General features: G+C 37.8%; 1 protein-coding gene across 7 annotated transcripts in view; it reads right to left on the bottom strand.

Moving 5' to 3' along the window:
* arl15b (ADP-ribosylation factor-like 15b) overlaps positions 1 to 11,702 on the bottom strand; it is an 81,648-nt gene extending 69,946 nt beyond the window's left edge. For 4 of the 7 annotated variants that reach the window (XM_051685433.1, XM_051685434.1, XM_051685432.1 and 1 more), the window contains exon 1: positions 11,300 to 11,700. Coding sequence is in view for 4 of the 7 variants with exons in the window: in XM_051685431.1 (XP_051541391.1) it covers positions 11,300 to 11,407 (108 nt within the window). In the remaining 3 variants the exon portion in view is untranslated. Of the gene's footprint in view, positions 1 to 11,299 lie in introns of all 7 variants that reach the window. The other 3 variants (XM_051685435.1, XM_051685437.1, XM_051685436.1) reach the window with 1 other exon arrangement.
* Positions 11,703 to 12,408: the final 706 nt, after the last annotated feature.

Here is a 12,408-nt window from a genome sequence, read left to right as displayed (position 1 = left end):
AAATAAAAAAAGTTTTTGAAATTGATAACTTGGACCAAATAATAAAGAAAAGCAGCCAATAAGTGCCCAACATAGATGGGAACTCCTTCAATACTGTTTAAAAAGCATCCCAGGGTGACACCTCAAGAAGTTGGTTGAGAAAATGTCAATAACAAAATAATAACCGGCTATGTTTGTGATGGCCTTGGAATGTGTCACTTATTAGAAAGTTCATATTCTTATTCTGCTGTTGAAAGTAATCCAGAGCACGTAATTTTACACCATTCTTCCATAATTAACATATTACTTAGTGTTATTATTTGTTGTGGTTTTGAAGCTGGTATTGAGAATCATCAAATTTCACTACAGACTACTGGAATTTTGGTATTGTGATAATGTATAGCCTTTATTGAACGTGGTAGATCTTGCTGCAATAACATGATGAAAAAGTAAATCACATTCCATAGAACTATGAGCACCCTTACTGTAAATGATGGCGATGGAGGCTTTTCTTTATTTGACTACCATATGTAACATAAAATATTTATCATATGACAATAGCCTCCTCCCCTCCCAAGTGCAGTTTACATTTCAAGTTCAAGGAAATCCACTGTTAAAAAGTTTTTTTTTTTAAAGTTCAATAAATGCATGATGTTTCCAAAGTCAATGAGCAATCGTGTTAAATAATCGTGATCTCAATATTGACCAAAATAATCGTGATAATGATTTTGCCATAATCAAGCAGCCCTACCCTCACCTCACCTTGGCATCATCAAACAAAGCTTCTGAGAAAAACTCCACATTGAACAGTGCTAGAAACAAGTGCACTAGCCTGTGGGCTTCTATGGTGAAAATGAATGCTCCACTTTTTAAGCAATGAGGCTTGACATGGTCTTTAAATCAAATTGGGCTTGAGCCTGTTAAATAAACATGAATCAGTGTGACTTGTGACCTCAGAAAGGTCCATAAAAAGATCAACCTGATAACCTGGCCATTTAACACATCATTAGCACTAAAACTAGTTCAGACAGGGCACAAATGACCCACATTTCACAAGGTAAAGAAATTTAGATGTAGACTGCCCAACCAGAATCCCAAATCATCATCTTTTTGATTACATTCATAAGATCATTACCATTACTAACCATACAGTATAGCAGCTACAGACTTCAGAAAATGGCTTGAAAATCAAAGATTAAACAATCCCTGACCAAGGAGAGAGATGTTATTGGTGTTGATTCTATCAGTGGGAGATACAGGGTCTTTGCAGGTCACCTCCTGACAAAACAAGATGAAAACTGTCACTATAAGTAAAAAAAAAATCTATCAAACACAACAACAACAACAACAGAACTCCAAATGCAATGCATAATGCTTTCTCCAGACTTACGCTCATAGAGCAGGAATGGAGTCAACAAAGGCCAAATATTCTTGACTCCTGACAGCTAAAGAAATACCTGTGAAGGGGCAACTACTTACTGCTAGAAGAGCCCTAAAGAAGTTAATCCTAAGGGTAAGACCCTAGATATGTAACATGAGAGAGCGTGCCATTAAATGCCAAAACCGTGAAAGGAAAGAGAAGAGATGACACGTGCTTTACTGACCCAATGACATACTGTGAGCAAAAGCCACCAGGCAGAAACATCAGGCAGATAATAAATCAGGGTGAGCCCAGGGATGTGCCACCCAATAGTATTAACACAGCTCAAGTGCTTCTGTGTCAAATCCCTCCATTTTATCAGAGCTATGATAGTTTGAAGACACAGAAGGGAGGAGGTTGCTCTAATTCTGGAGTGCCTGTGAGATATGGAAACTTAATATGTTGGAGCGAATTATGCATTTGTAAAGTGCAGAAATTGATCTCTGACATTGTAGATATGGAGTTTAATTGTACTATGGAAGCTCTAACAAATGAGTAAAGTTGATGCATACAAGACGTCTCCAATGGTTTTCAGCAACAGAGATGAGATGTATAATCTCACCACTCCATAATCCAGTCCAAAATCACAGCAGGGCTACACAAGTATTTAACTGAGGTTACAATAAATAAATTTGAATATAAAAACATTCAGGTAATGGATTACTTAACATAATCAAGTTTAACCCTATTTTGGTGACTTCAATCACAGGAAATCATATAGATATGAGTAAAGACATTCCAATAATATGACAGCAGAGCTTCCAACAGTCAATAATGTCTGGTGTCTTTCTTTATAAGGATAAATCATGGACTCTTTACCTTTATCCACTGCTCTTTTTCTCTCTCTCGCTCAAACAGACAGTCAAGCTCTGAACTACTGCTGTTGCTTTTGGCAGTTAAAATCAAACCCAGGCTTTAATGCTCACCGGGGTGAAAGTTAAGCAAACAATTCAAACACATTGTTCCAGGACTCATATTTTTCCATGAGCCAATATGATTTTTCGCATAAAAATATCAGCAATGAAAAAAAATTTAGCATCTTTAGCCATATAATTTTGTCACACTACAACATAACACAAGAGACAGCCACTGCCTTCAGTCTGAAAATGTATTAGCACAGCACTAACTATTAACATAAAATCCATTTGACATTGATCTAGGCTCACAATATGAGTTCCTGTGTGATAGTAAAAGTCCATTAAGTAGCCTATAAACAGAAGCTGCATTACTCTCAAAGACTGTTTAGCCAAAGACAAAGCACTTGTTTTGAAACGAATGGGAGAAACTGGAACACCCAATACGGCGGATGTGGAAATTAAGTCCCACATACAGGTAAACGAGCCAAGCACCTTTTAGATACAGACATCGTCTGTCAGTCAACTCAAGAACAGACATGCGCATTAGCTGGACCAGCCTGAAAAATAGCATTTTTAACATGATCTGACCTAAAGAAGCACAATTTATGATACCATTGTTGTAAGATTTAATTGTCGATTTGAAAACTGTTCTTTGATCGTAACCTCGACCATCCATTTTGGAGATTTCGGTCTTTCCCCATTCAAGTAGATAGGAACTGTACTTTTATGTACTTTTACTGTACTTTTATGCCGCTTGAATCCATAGAAAATAGCTGCCCAGGAGCGTTCCAAAAATGGCTGCTGAGTGGACTGACTTGCCTTGAAAGGTACTTTGATTTCCTAGCAGAACATTGCCCAGAGCATCACACTCCGTCCACCGGTTTGTCGTCTTCCCACAGTGCATCCCGGTGCCAACACTTCCACAGGTAAACGAGCACACGTACATGGCCGTCCACATGATGTAAAAGAAAATGGGACTCATCGGACCAGGCAACCTTCTTCCACTTCTCCAAGGTCCAGTTCCGACGCTCACGTGCCCTTTGTAGCCGCTTTTGACGGTGGACAGGGGTTATCATGGGCACTCTGACCAATCTGTGGCTACGTAACCCCATACGCAGCAGGGTGCGATTCACTGTGTTGTTACGCATTCCTCCCGTAACCATCATTAACATTTTCTGTGACTTGTGCCACAGTAGACCTTCTGTTGGTTCGGAACAGACAGGATAGGCTTTGTTGCCCTCGTGCATCGATGAGCCTTGGGCGCCCAACACCCTGTTGGCGGTTTGTGGTTTGTCCCTCCTCAGACCGCTGTTGGCAAGTATTCACCACTGCTGACTGGGAGCACCCCACAAGCCTTACCGTTTCAGAGAGACGCTTTGACCCTATCGTCTGGCCTAACTATTTGGCCCTTGTCAAAGTTGCTTAGGTTTTTACTCCTGCCCATTTCTCCTGCATTCAACACGTTGACTACAAGAACTAACTGTTCACTTACAATCTAATCTACCCAGACCTTGACATGTGGCTTTGTTAGGAGATGATCAACGTTATTCGCTTCACCTGTGAGTGGTCATAATGTTTTGTCTTATCAGTAAATGTCCTAAAGGGTAAGGTTAAAGTCAACATGAAATGGCATTTGCAACTAAGTTTACTTCCATAATGTAATGCATTTCTGAGAAACAGGAAATTAAATGAGAAAAAGAATGTACAATGTGTTTTGATGTTATTCATCAGAAATTGATTGGATCATGAACAGTGGGCATTTTTTACCAGAATGGAGCCACATCTGAAACACCTACAGTATCCACTTTTTTTAGCGAGCTTTTTGACTGGGACTTGGAGGCTGTAGGTCAAGTTCATCCTAGAGAGCATATCGATGTATCCCAATGGTAACCCTTTTGTTATAAATCTAGCATTGTTTGCTATTACTGCTGTAACTTTTATCACACTAACAACATTATCTGGCATTCAATTACAGTGTTAACTAGGAACTTGTAAAAAAGCACCAATACCAAAGACAATCTCACATATGAATTTCACTGTGTAAACATTCAGTGCACAAATCAAAAAATCGTGATCTGTCCTTGTGTGATTATTAAACCACAAATGCTGCAATTTAATGAAAAAATATAGTTTGTATGTGCTGCGCATTTAAAAGTGAACGTGACGCCGACCGCTCACACACTAAAAACGCGTATCATGAGCATCACGCATGCTCTGTGTCTGTAGATGACAGAGAGCAGAGCACTTATTCACTTTGAAGCGTGCAGCACATACAGACATACATCAAACATATTTTTTAAATTTTTCACAGCCTTTTGCTGTGTAATAATTGCACTGGGTAACATAGTGACTTGCTTTTTTGGAGGTTAGAAAATATTGTGCTGTGAGGATCTGTATAAACATAATATGATAAATAAAATAATGCAATGTTATGTTGAAGGTTAATTGTTCTGTTTTCATTTGATTCAAGTCTTAATTAATGTATTTATTTAGACAATCTTTTGAAAATAAATTAAAATAAAATAAAATTGAAACTATTATGAAACTAATTGTTAACATGCATAGATGTTTCTGTTCATGAAAAAGAACCTGGCTCTTACATTTGCAAAAGAAGCCTTATTGATAGACAACTTTTATCTTCAATTCTCTGATTTCAGGTTGACTTTAAAGGTATATTATATTCTTTGTCATCTGCTTCATGTGTTTAGCTGCCTAAAAACAAGTAACCTGACATACTCTCTGCTGATGTCTGCCTTCAGTTCCTCAGTTAACCATTACATCAAGCTTCCGTTAGGCTGTAAATTAGCTTGGTTGACCATCGAATGAATACAATTTGAAAGGATTAAGAAAAATATGGCACCTGTTTGTGATCGGCTCCATTTAAAGAAGGGGCCACCAAAAATGCCTGATTCCTTAACCATACAGAGTTGGGGAACAAAACATATCACAATAGAAACATTGTAGCACAATTTATAATTAGGCAGAGCCTGTACCGAATGAGGCCAGCTCCATAATTAAACCCAGCTGAGATTCTGTATTGAATCCACTGGGTCCTTTAATAATGGAAAACCATGGGGGCACCGAACAGAATGAACTGAAACCTGAACAGTCAGATCAAACATGAAAATCAATAGCCCCGGACATAAAAAGCGTGAAGAAAATGTGCTGCTCTAGAAAAACATGCCAGAAACGTCGTTACAAAGATGTAGTCTCCATGCCAACTAAAAGGCAAAGAAAGAAGCTCCACCCATTTTGGGGAGTGGGGATCCAGCTATGCATGCCATGAATCCCAAGAGCTGACATAGATGAAGCTTTTTACTGAGCATGCTAAAACCTTTTTTCTAAGCCGACTGTAGATTAACAGAATGTACAAACTGTGTACAGTTGTGTACAGCCTGTTAACTACTAAAGAAACATTCATGTTAGTGTGCACATGTGGTTTGTTTTACCAAGTTTTCACTTTCTAATGAAATCGAAGTAGGTCATACCCTCAAAAGGTACAAGTTCCCTTCCATTTTATGATCTACCGACTGTAGAAACACCTGAACCACCTCACGATGCGATACGTATTGAGATACACGTCACAATTCGATATATCACGATACATCACGATATCATGATTCGATTCCAATTCACAAGCTTTAAATTCCAAGTTGGGTATATTTCAGTTATAATGTCCATTTTGTTTACATTCAGTTTTAAGGAAACTGTCTTACAGCTAATGCTGTTCATAATTTTACAGGGGATCTTCTAACTTGGTAAATTACTGAAATATTAATTTTATAATTAATTTTTATAATTTTTGTTTCAGCTTCTTTTAAATGTACAATTTCCATGCACTCCATCAATAAAAATGATGTCTTTAAATTGCATACATTGCATTTATATACATATATTTATATATACAGGGACTTTGACAGAAGTGTTTGTTTTAATCTAATGATTTCTTTACAGAATCTGTGCAATGTGTGATTAGTATTAAATGTTTCTTTTGACTGTAAAGAACAGAAAGGATATTAAAAGAGACATTATTCAATGACAAATGGACAAATGTGTGGATCTCGTGTTTGGACACACATTACAAGGAGAGAGCCACACCAAATTTTAAGCTACTCTCAGCACAGAGTGAAAAGATCTCAAATACTGGTGCGTAAAATCTAAAGAATTACCAACCGGTGGCTAATCACAGACATTTTAGGCACATATGCGAGTGATTTACTTGCACTGTAGAGGCTTGTGCATAGAGTAAGAGCGATCTTGGGATTTTAAGAATCAACATCGGGATTGTTCAAATAAAGATTGCAATTAGGCGGAAAATCAATATTTTTACCCAGCCCTAGATTCAAACTAAACTTTGAGCACCTCCTGAGATGGTCTTAGGTCATTTGCAGCAGGGGCGGATTTATGCATGGGCGAAATGGGCAGCCAGGGGCAAAAAAAGTGTGTGTTGCTGATTTAAATATCAGATGTGCTGGTTAACAAAGATGAGGTTTTGTCGAAACTGTGAAAATGACTTGAGATAGTCTTGACAGCACCAGTGAGGATGAAAATGATAAACAAATCATTGCTTTTCAAATTAAGCAGAAGGGGGTTTCACCTAGGGTGCCATACAAGCTAGAACCGCTACTGATTTGCAGCATTCTCATACAGGACACTATTATTGCAAACAGTTTTTAGACAACTGAAACAGAGAAGAGTGACAACTACTGTTTAATATATTTGGCAACTTCCCAGATCCATGGTTTTGCCATTTCCCGATATTGTCGACTATTGTCTGTCAATGAATGTCGCAATCAGCATGAGGATACTTGTAAGATATAGCCGATTTCCAGTTACACCGTACTATCACCCAGCCCTACTTGATACAAAGTCAGAAGCAGGAAGAATGTAAGAATACTTACATAATCAAGCATGCTGCTAATCCACACACTGCTAGCACTTCCAGTTCTTTTCCAGCTCTGTTTCTTGAGGAAACTGTGCTGTTTTGAGGATCCTGACCAGGACATCCCAAAGGAAACACACCGGTGACCTTGCTGCACATGTTCAAGGCAAGTATCAAAGCACAGAAGTTCACTGGCACCTGAATTATTAAATTCCTTTATATAATGTGAAGCACCACAAACCAGTGTTTCCTACAGAATTCAGCTCTTGCAGTGGGGGAAATGCTCTGCCACCCATCCTCCAATGCGCTTTGGGGGAATACAATTTGTAATACTAAAACATCTGAAATTTTACAACAATCTCACCTAAATATCACGCAGTGGCTACTTTTCTCACTGCTTATCTCTGTTATTAATCAGATAGAATTATTTTATTTTAAGTATACAGTCTATATTAAGGCTCTTCTCTTCAGTCACTTGTTTCCCAGCAAGATGTAATGCAATCTTGTGTTGACTTACATTATGTTCTTGTTCTTGGCAGATACCTTTAACAAATACTATAACAAAAATGAATCTTCTGTCATTATTCATCCTCAAGTCTGCTTAATTTGACTCTTCTGTAGAACACCAAAGGAGATGTTAGGCAATATGTCTCAGTCACCACTCACTGTCACTGCATCTTACTTGACATACAATAAAAGTGAATGTTGACTGAAACTAACATTCTCTCTGACTCCCTAATCTCCTTTTAAGTTCAATGTAAGGAAGTCATACAGGTTTGCAAAAACACGAAGGTGAGTAAGTGATGACAAAATTTTTATTTTTGAGTGAACTATCACTTTAAGAGTACAAGTCAATACTCAACAGTTACTTTAAAAATGTCAGTTTAATGTTGACAAAATGAATTAAACAAATTAACTAATTTCAACAAATTAAATCTTGAGAGAGCCTTGCTTATATAATATGTATATTAAAGATAGATTAATAATATTTTCTTGTTATGTAGCCTATATTATTAACATTATAGTATTAATATTACTATTTTATTATTGTTATGTACATTTCATATTTATTAAAACTGCTCTAGAGAGATGAGAGGTGTAGCACAATAGCTATTTAACTGTTTCTCTTCACCCTGCAGCTGAGCAGTTCTGGTTGCATACAATGGCATTTATTTATTCATTTAAATATTGCACTGTTTCTGCCTTTTTTTGTGCAGGAAACACTGCCACAAACATTACAGTATAGCGTACTGGTGAAACTGTGATTATCAGGCAGGGAACAGGGCTCAACAATAAGCATGGCCTCATGGCCCAGGGCCAATGAGAGAGATTTGGGCCAGTTGATGGAACAGTCGCTTGTCCTATTGGGCCAGTACTGCATTCTCACTACATCTTACATTCCTTGATCATATGCCTTATAATATAATTTCTGTTATGTACTGAACATTCTTCTGAATTTTGCTGATTTAAATGTCAGATGTGCTGGTTAACAAAGATGAGGTTTTGCCGAAACTGTGAAAATGACTTGAGATAGTCTTGACAGCACCAGTCAGAATAAAAATGATAAACAAATCACTGCTTTTCAAATTAAAAACATAATAAATTTCTTATTGTAGGCCTATTTGTTTTTTAAAGAAAATTCCAAATTAAAAAACAAATATGAATAAATTTCTTCCTGCCAAAAAAAACAAAAAAACAATTGTTGCTAACAGTATGTATATACACTTACTGAACACTTTATTAGGAACAACTGTACACCTACTTATTCAAACAATTAGAATCATAACATTTATTTCCATCCAGAGTTGCATTAATTTTTGGCCGAGATCTTGTATTGATGACGGGAGAGTCGAACCACCCCGTAAAGTCTTCTCCAGCACATCCCAAAGACTTTCAATGGGTTAAGGTCAGGACTCTGTGGTGGCCAATTCATGTGTGAAAATTATTCCTCATGCTCCCTGAACCACTCTTTCACAATTTGAGCCTGATGAATCTTGGCATTGTTGTCCTGGAATATGCCCGTGCCGTCAGAGAAGAAAAAAAATCCATTGATGGGATAACCTGACCATTCAATACATTCAGGTAGTCAGCTGACTTCATTTTATTGCCGCATAACAATGATGAGCCTAGACCTGACCAAATGAAGCAACCCCAGATCATAACACTGCCTCCAGAGGCTTGTACAGTGGGCACTATGCATGACGGGTGCATCGCTTCATGTGCTTCCCTTACCTTGACGCACCCATCACTTTGGAATAGGGTAAATCTGGACTCATCAGACCACATGACCTTTTTCCATTGCTCCACAGTCCAATCTTTATGCTCCCTGACCGATTAGCCTCACTAACAAGTGGCTTTCTTGTGGCCACACAGCTGGTTAGTCCCAATCAAACATTCTGGTCACATTGTGCATGTGGAAATGCTCTTACTTTCACTATTAAACATAGCTGTGAGTTCTACTGTCAATTTTTTACAATGTGACTTCACCAAGTGTTTTAGTGATCTCCGATCACAGTCATTCAAGATTTTTTTACGACCACATTTCTTTGTGAAGCTGATGGCTCACCACTATCCTTCCAGGTTTTAATAATGCATTGGACAGTTTTTAACCCAATTCCAGTGATTTCAGCAATCTCCTTAGTTGTTTTCTTTGCTTGATGCAGGCCAATAATTTGCCCCTTCTGAAACACAGTAACATCTTTTCCACGACCATGGGATATGTCTTCCCACATGGTTGTTTAAGAAATGAGAAGCTACACACTGCATCAGGTAGGGTTAAAAGAATTGTTACCCACTGAAACATATTAATCACTGCAATAATGATCCAATCAAAGGCTCTTAAGTATCTGCTTATTTAAATCCAAACGGCAACTTTTTTGTTTGGCCAGGCAGTGCAATAATCAAGTCATATGAAATGGATACTGCAAAAAATACTTAAAAGTCAAATAAGCTGTGGTTGTTCTTGCCATTCAACCCTCTGAGTTCATCCAGATGAGGAGAGATTAAATTAAATGAGTCTCTTAAGAGGTAACGAACTGAACAGACAGTAAAAAAAAAAAAAAAATTACAAAAATAAATGCACTGTGAGGAGTCCTGTACTTCCAAAACCCAGTGCAGTACAGAAAAAGGACCCTTTTTTTGTGTGCAAACACCTTTAGAACCAGAATCATTGTTAAAAAAGGAATGTAAAGCTGCTTAACAAAACTATTTAACTATTGCTCAATCACGTTACACCTAATTAGCACTGACCACTAACCATTTAGTAAATGACACTACATGAGTGCTGTGCATCAAAAGATTTGTTTACTTAAACAAATGATCTAACTTTTAAAGATACTGTAAGTGATTTTTATGACATAACATGCAGAAAATATCCATATTACCTGAAAGATCTCATTGAAATAGCCATGAAAAATAACACCTGTCTCTGTGACAGCACTAATCTCTGTAAACAACGAAAAAAAAAAAAAAATTGGTCTGTTTGACAGTTGTCAGTTGTTTGAGAATGCAGTTTTGCTACTGTTGCTTTTCACAACTACCGTCACAGTACCCATACAAGGTCAGTGCAAATGTTCAGGTTTGCGGACATCAAACTGCATTGACTTTAAAATGCTCTTCTGCTCTACCTCTGTTAACAGTGGTCTTCAAGTGTCTCTGGGTCTTTTTTTAGAAGAATAAAGTTACAAATTAAAGTTAAAATCGCTTCCAGCACCTTAAAGCAAACTAGTTGGGAACACTGTATGCTTACCTGACCAGATACATTTTTAGTTTTCATTTTTCATTAGGAAAAAAAATAAAAATAAATCAACCTTCACATGAAACACAGCCGACTTCATCCTCCAGAAGCCCAAATTGTTGATATAACAGCAAAGCTCTTCGTTTAACAATATCCCTGTATTTAGACACCAACCTCTATTGGCTTACGTTTGTTTGTAAGCTAAACAGACTGACAGGCTGACAACCTATATGAGTGACTTCACAACCCGATACAGAAAGTATATTTGACAGAGATGTCGACACATTTATTAAGCAAGCATAAACAAAGGTATCAAAGAACAATATCATCTGGGTTGATTTCTGAAAACAGGACGTCAGTCTGAAACACCTGATCCTATAGGCTCTAGCCATCTTCAAACAGAAATATACAGAAGAATACTTTACCAGATAATCCATGTAATTCCTCGATAGCTTATTGCTGTTATCTCCGGAAAGCAGAAATCCTGAGTTAAGGCGACTATGAAATGAAACGCTGGTGCTAATTGAATGCATTCAAAAGTCTCGCTTAGGCTGTGGATTCCCCGCCTCTCCGATGTGAACAATAATATATGAATAAAGCTAGCAGGGTTAGCTGTGCACTCTTCCTCCGTGTGTGCAGAGTCCTTCGTACGGTTATGTAAACAAAACAAGTCCTGTTCAAAGGATTCAGGCTTCTAATTCATTCAGACACATTACTGTATTTTTTTTTAAAGTAGGTGTCTCGTAATATTTCGATCCCTGCGGACTGTACGGCGAGTGTGATACTGTTTAATAGACCTTTTTCACAGACTGTGATGACGCGCTTCCGCCTTATTTAGCAGCGTAAATATCGCATTTTTATGTTATCAATTTTTAAAATATTGAGTGTACATTCATAACATTATGCTTTGTGTTATATCACCCTGGGATTAGTTTTAAAAAATGAATTGCCACAGCTGCGAGGGGGTTTCTATTACAGCTGCTGAGAGAGTGACAGTAAATGTATCATCTTCTCCCATTTGACTGTCTTAATCCAACGCTCTCTATTTTTTCCCTCTTCTGGAAAGTCATTAAAATGTAATGGTGTGTTTTTTCTTTTGGTCTTGGAGCAAATGGGCAAGTGAAAATAATATTTGCTGTGATCTCCCATTCACCGCTGTCGAAGTTTACTCTGCAAAAGTTTACTTCCGCGTGCCCAAACCCGGAGTGTGATGTAGTTTAATAGTGTGGGCGGAGAGAGGCGCTGTTTGTTGTGCGTTCGCGAGCCACAGCGGGTCGAGCGTCACGACTTCGACGTCACGTCATTGTTCAAGCTTACGTTAATTCATCCAACGTCGGATGAATTTCCTCCTTAGTTTAATTGTGCACCGGTGGTTTAGACCAATAGCTATGATTAATTTACTTGTATATATCCTATTTCATGTTATGAAAGCGTTTAATGTTTGTAGCGAAATGTATGTGCTACTAGTTTTGCGTACGTCTGTACCTCAGTCACGTGATAGTAGATAGCGTCGAAGCTGTGACGTTCTTTGTTA

This window comes from Myxocyprinus asiaticus, chromosome 43 (genome assembly GCF_019703515.2).
Source record: "Myxocyprinus asiaticus isolate MX2 ecotype Aquarium Trade chromosome 43, UBuf_Myxa_2, whole genome shotgun sequence".
In the NCBI taxonomy this organism is placed as follows: Eukaryota; Metazoa; Chordata; class Actinopteri; order Cypriniformes; family Catostomidae; genus Myxocyprinus; species Myxocyprinus asiaticus.
The sequence above is the reverse complement of the archived record's forward strand: the minus strand, read 5'-3'. Positions and strand labels throughout refer to the sequence as shown.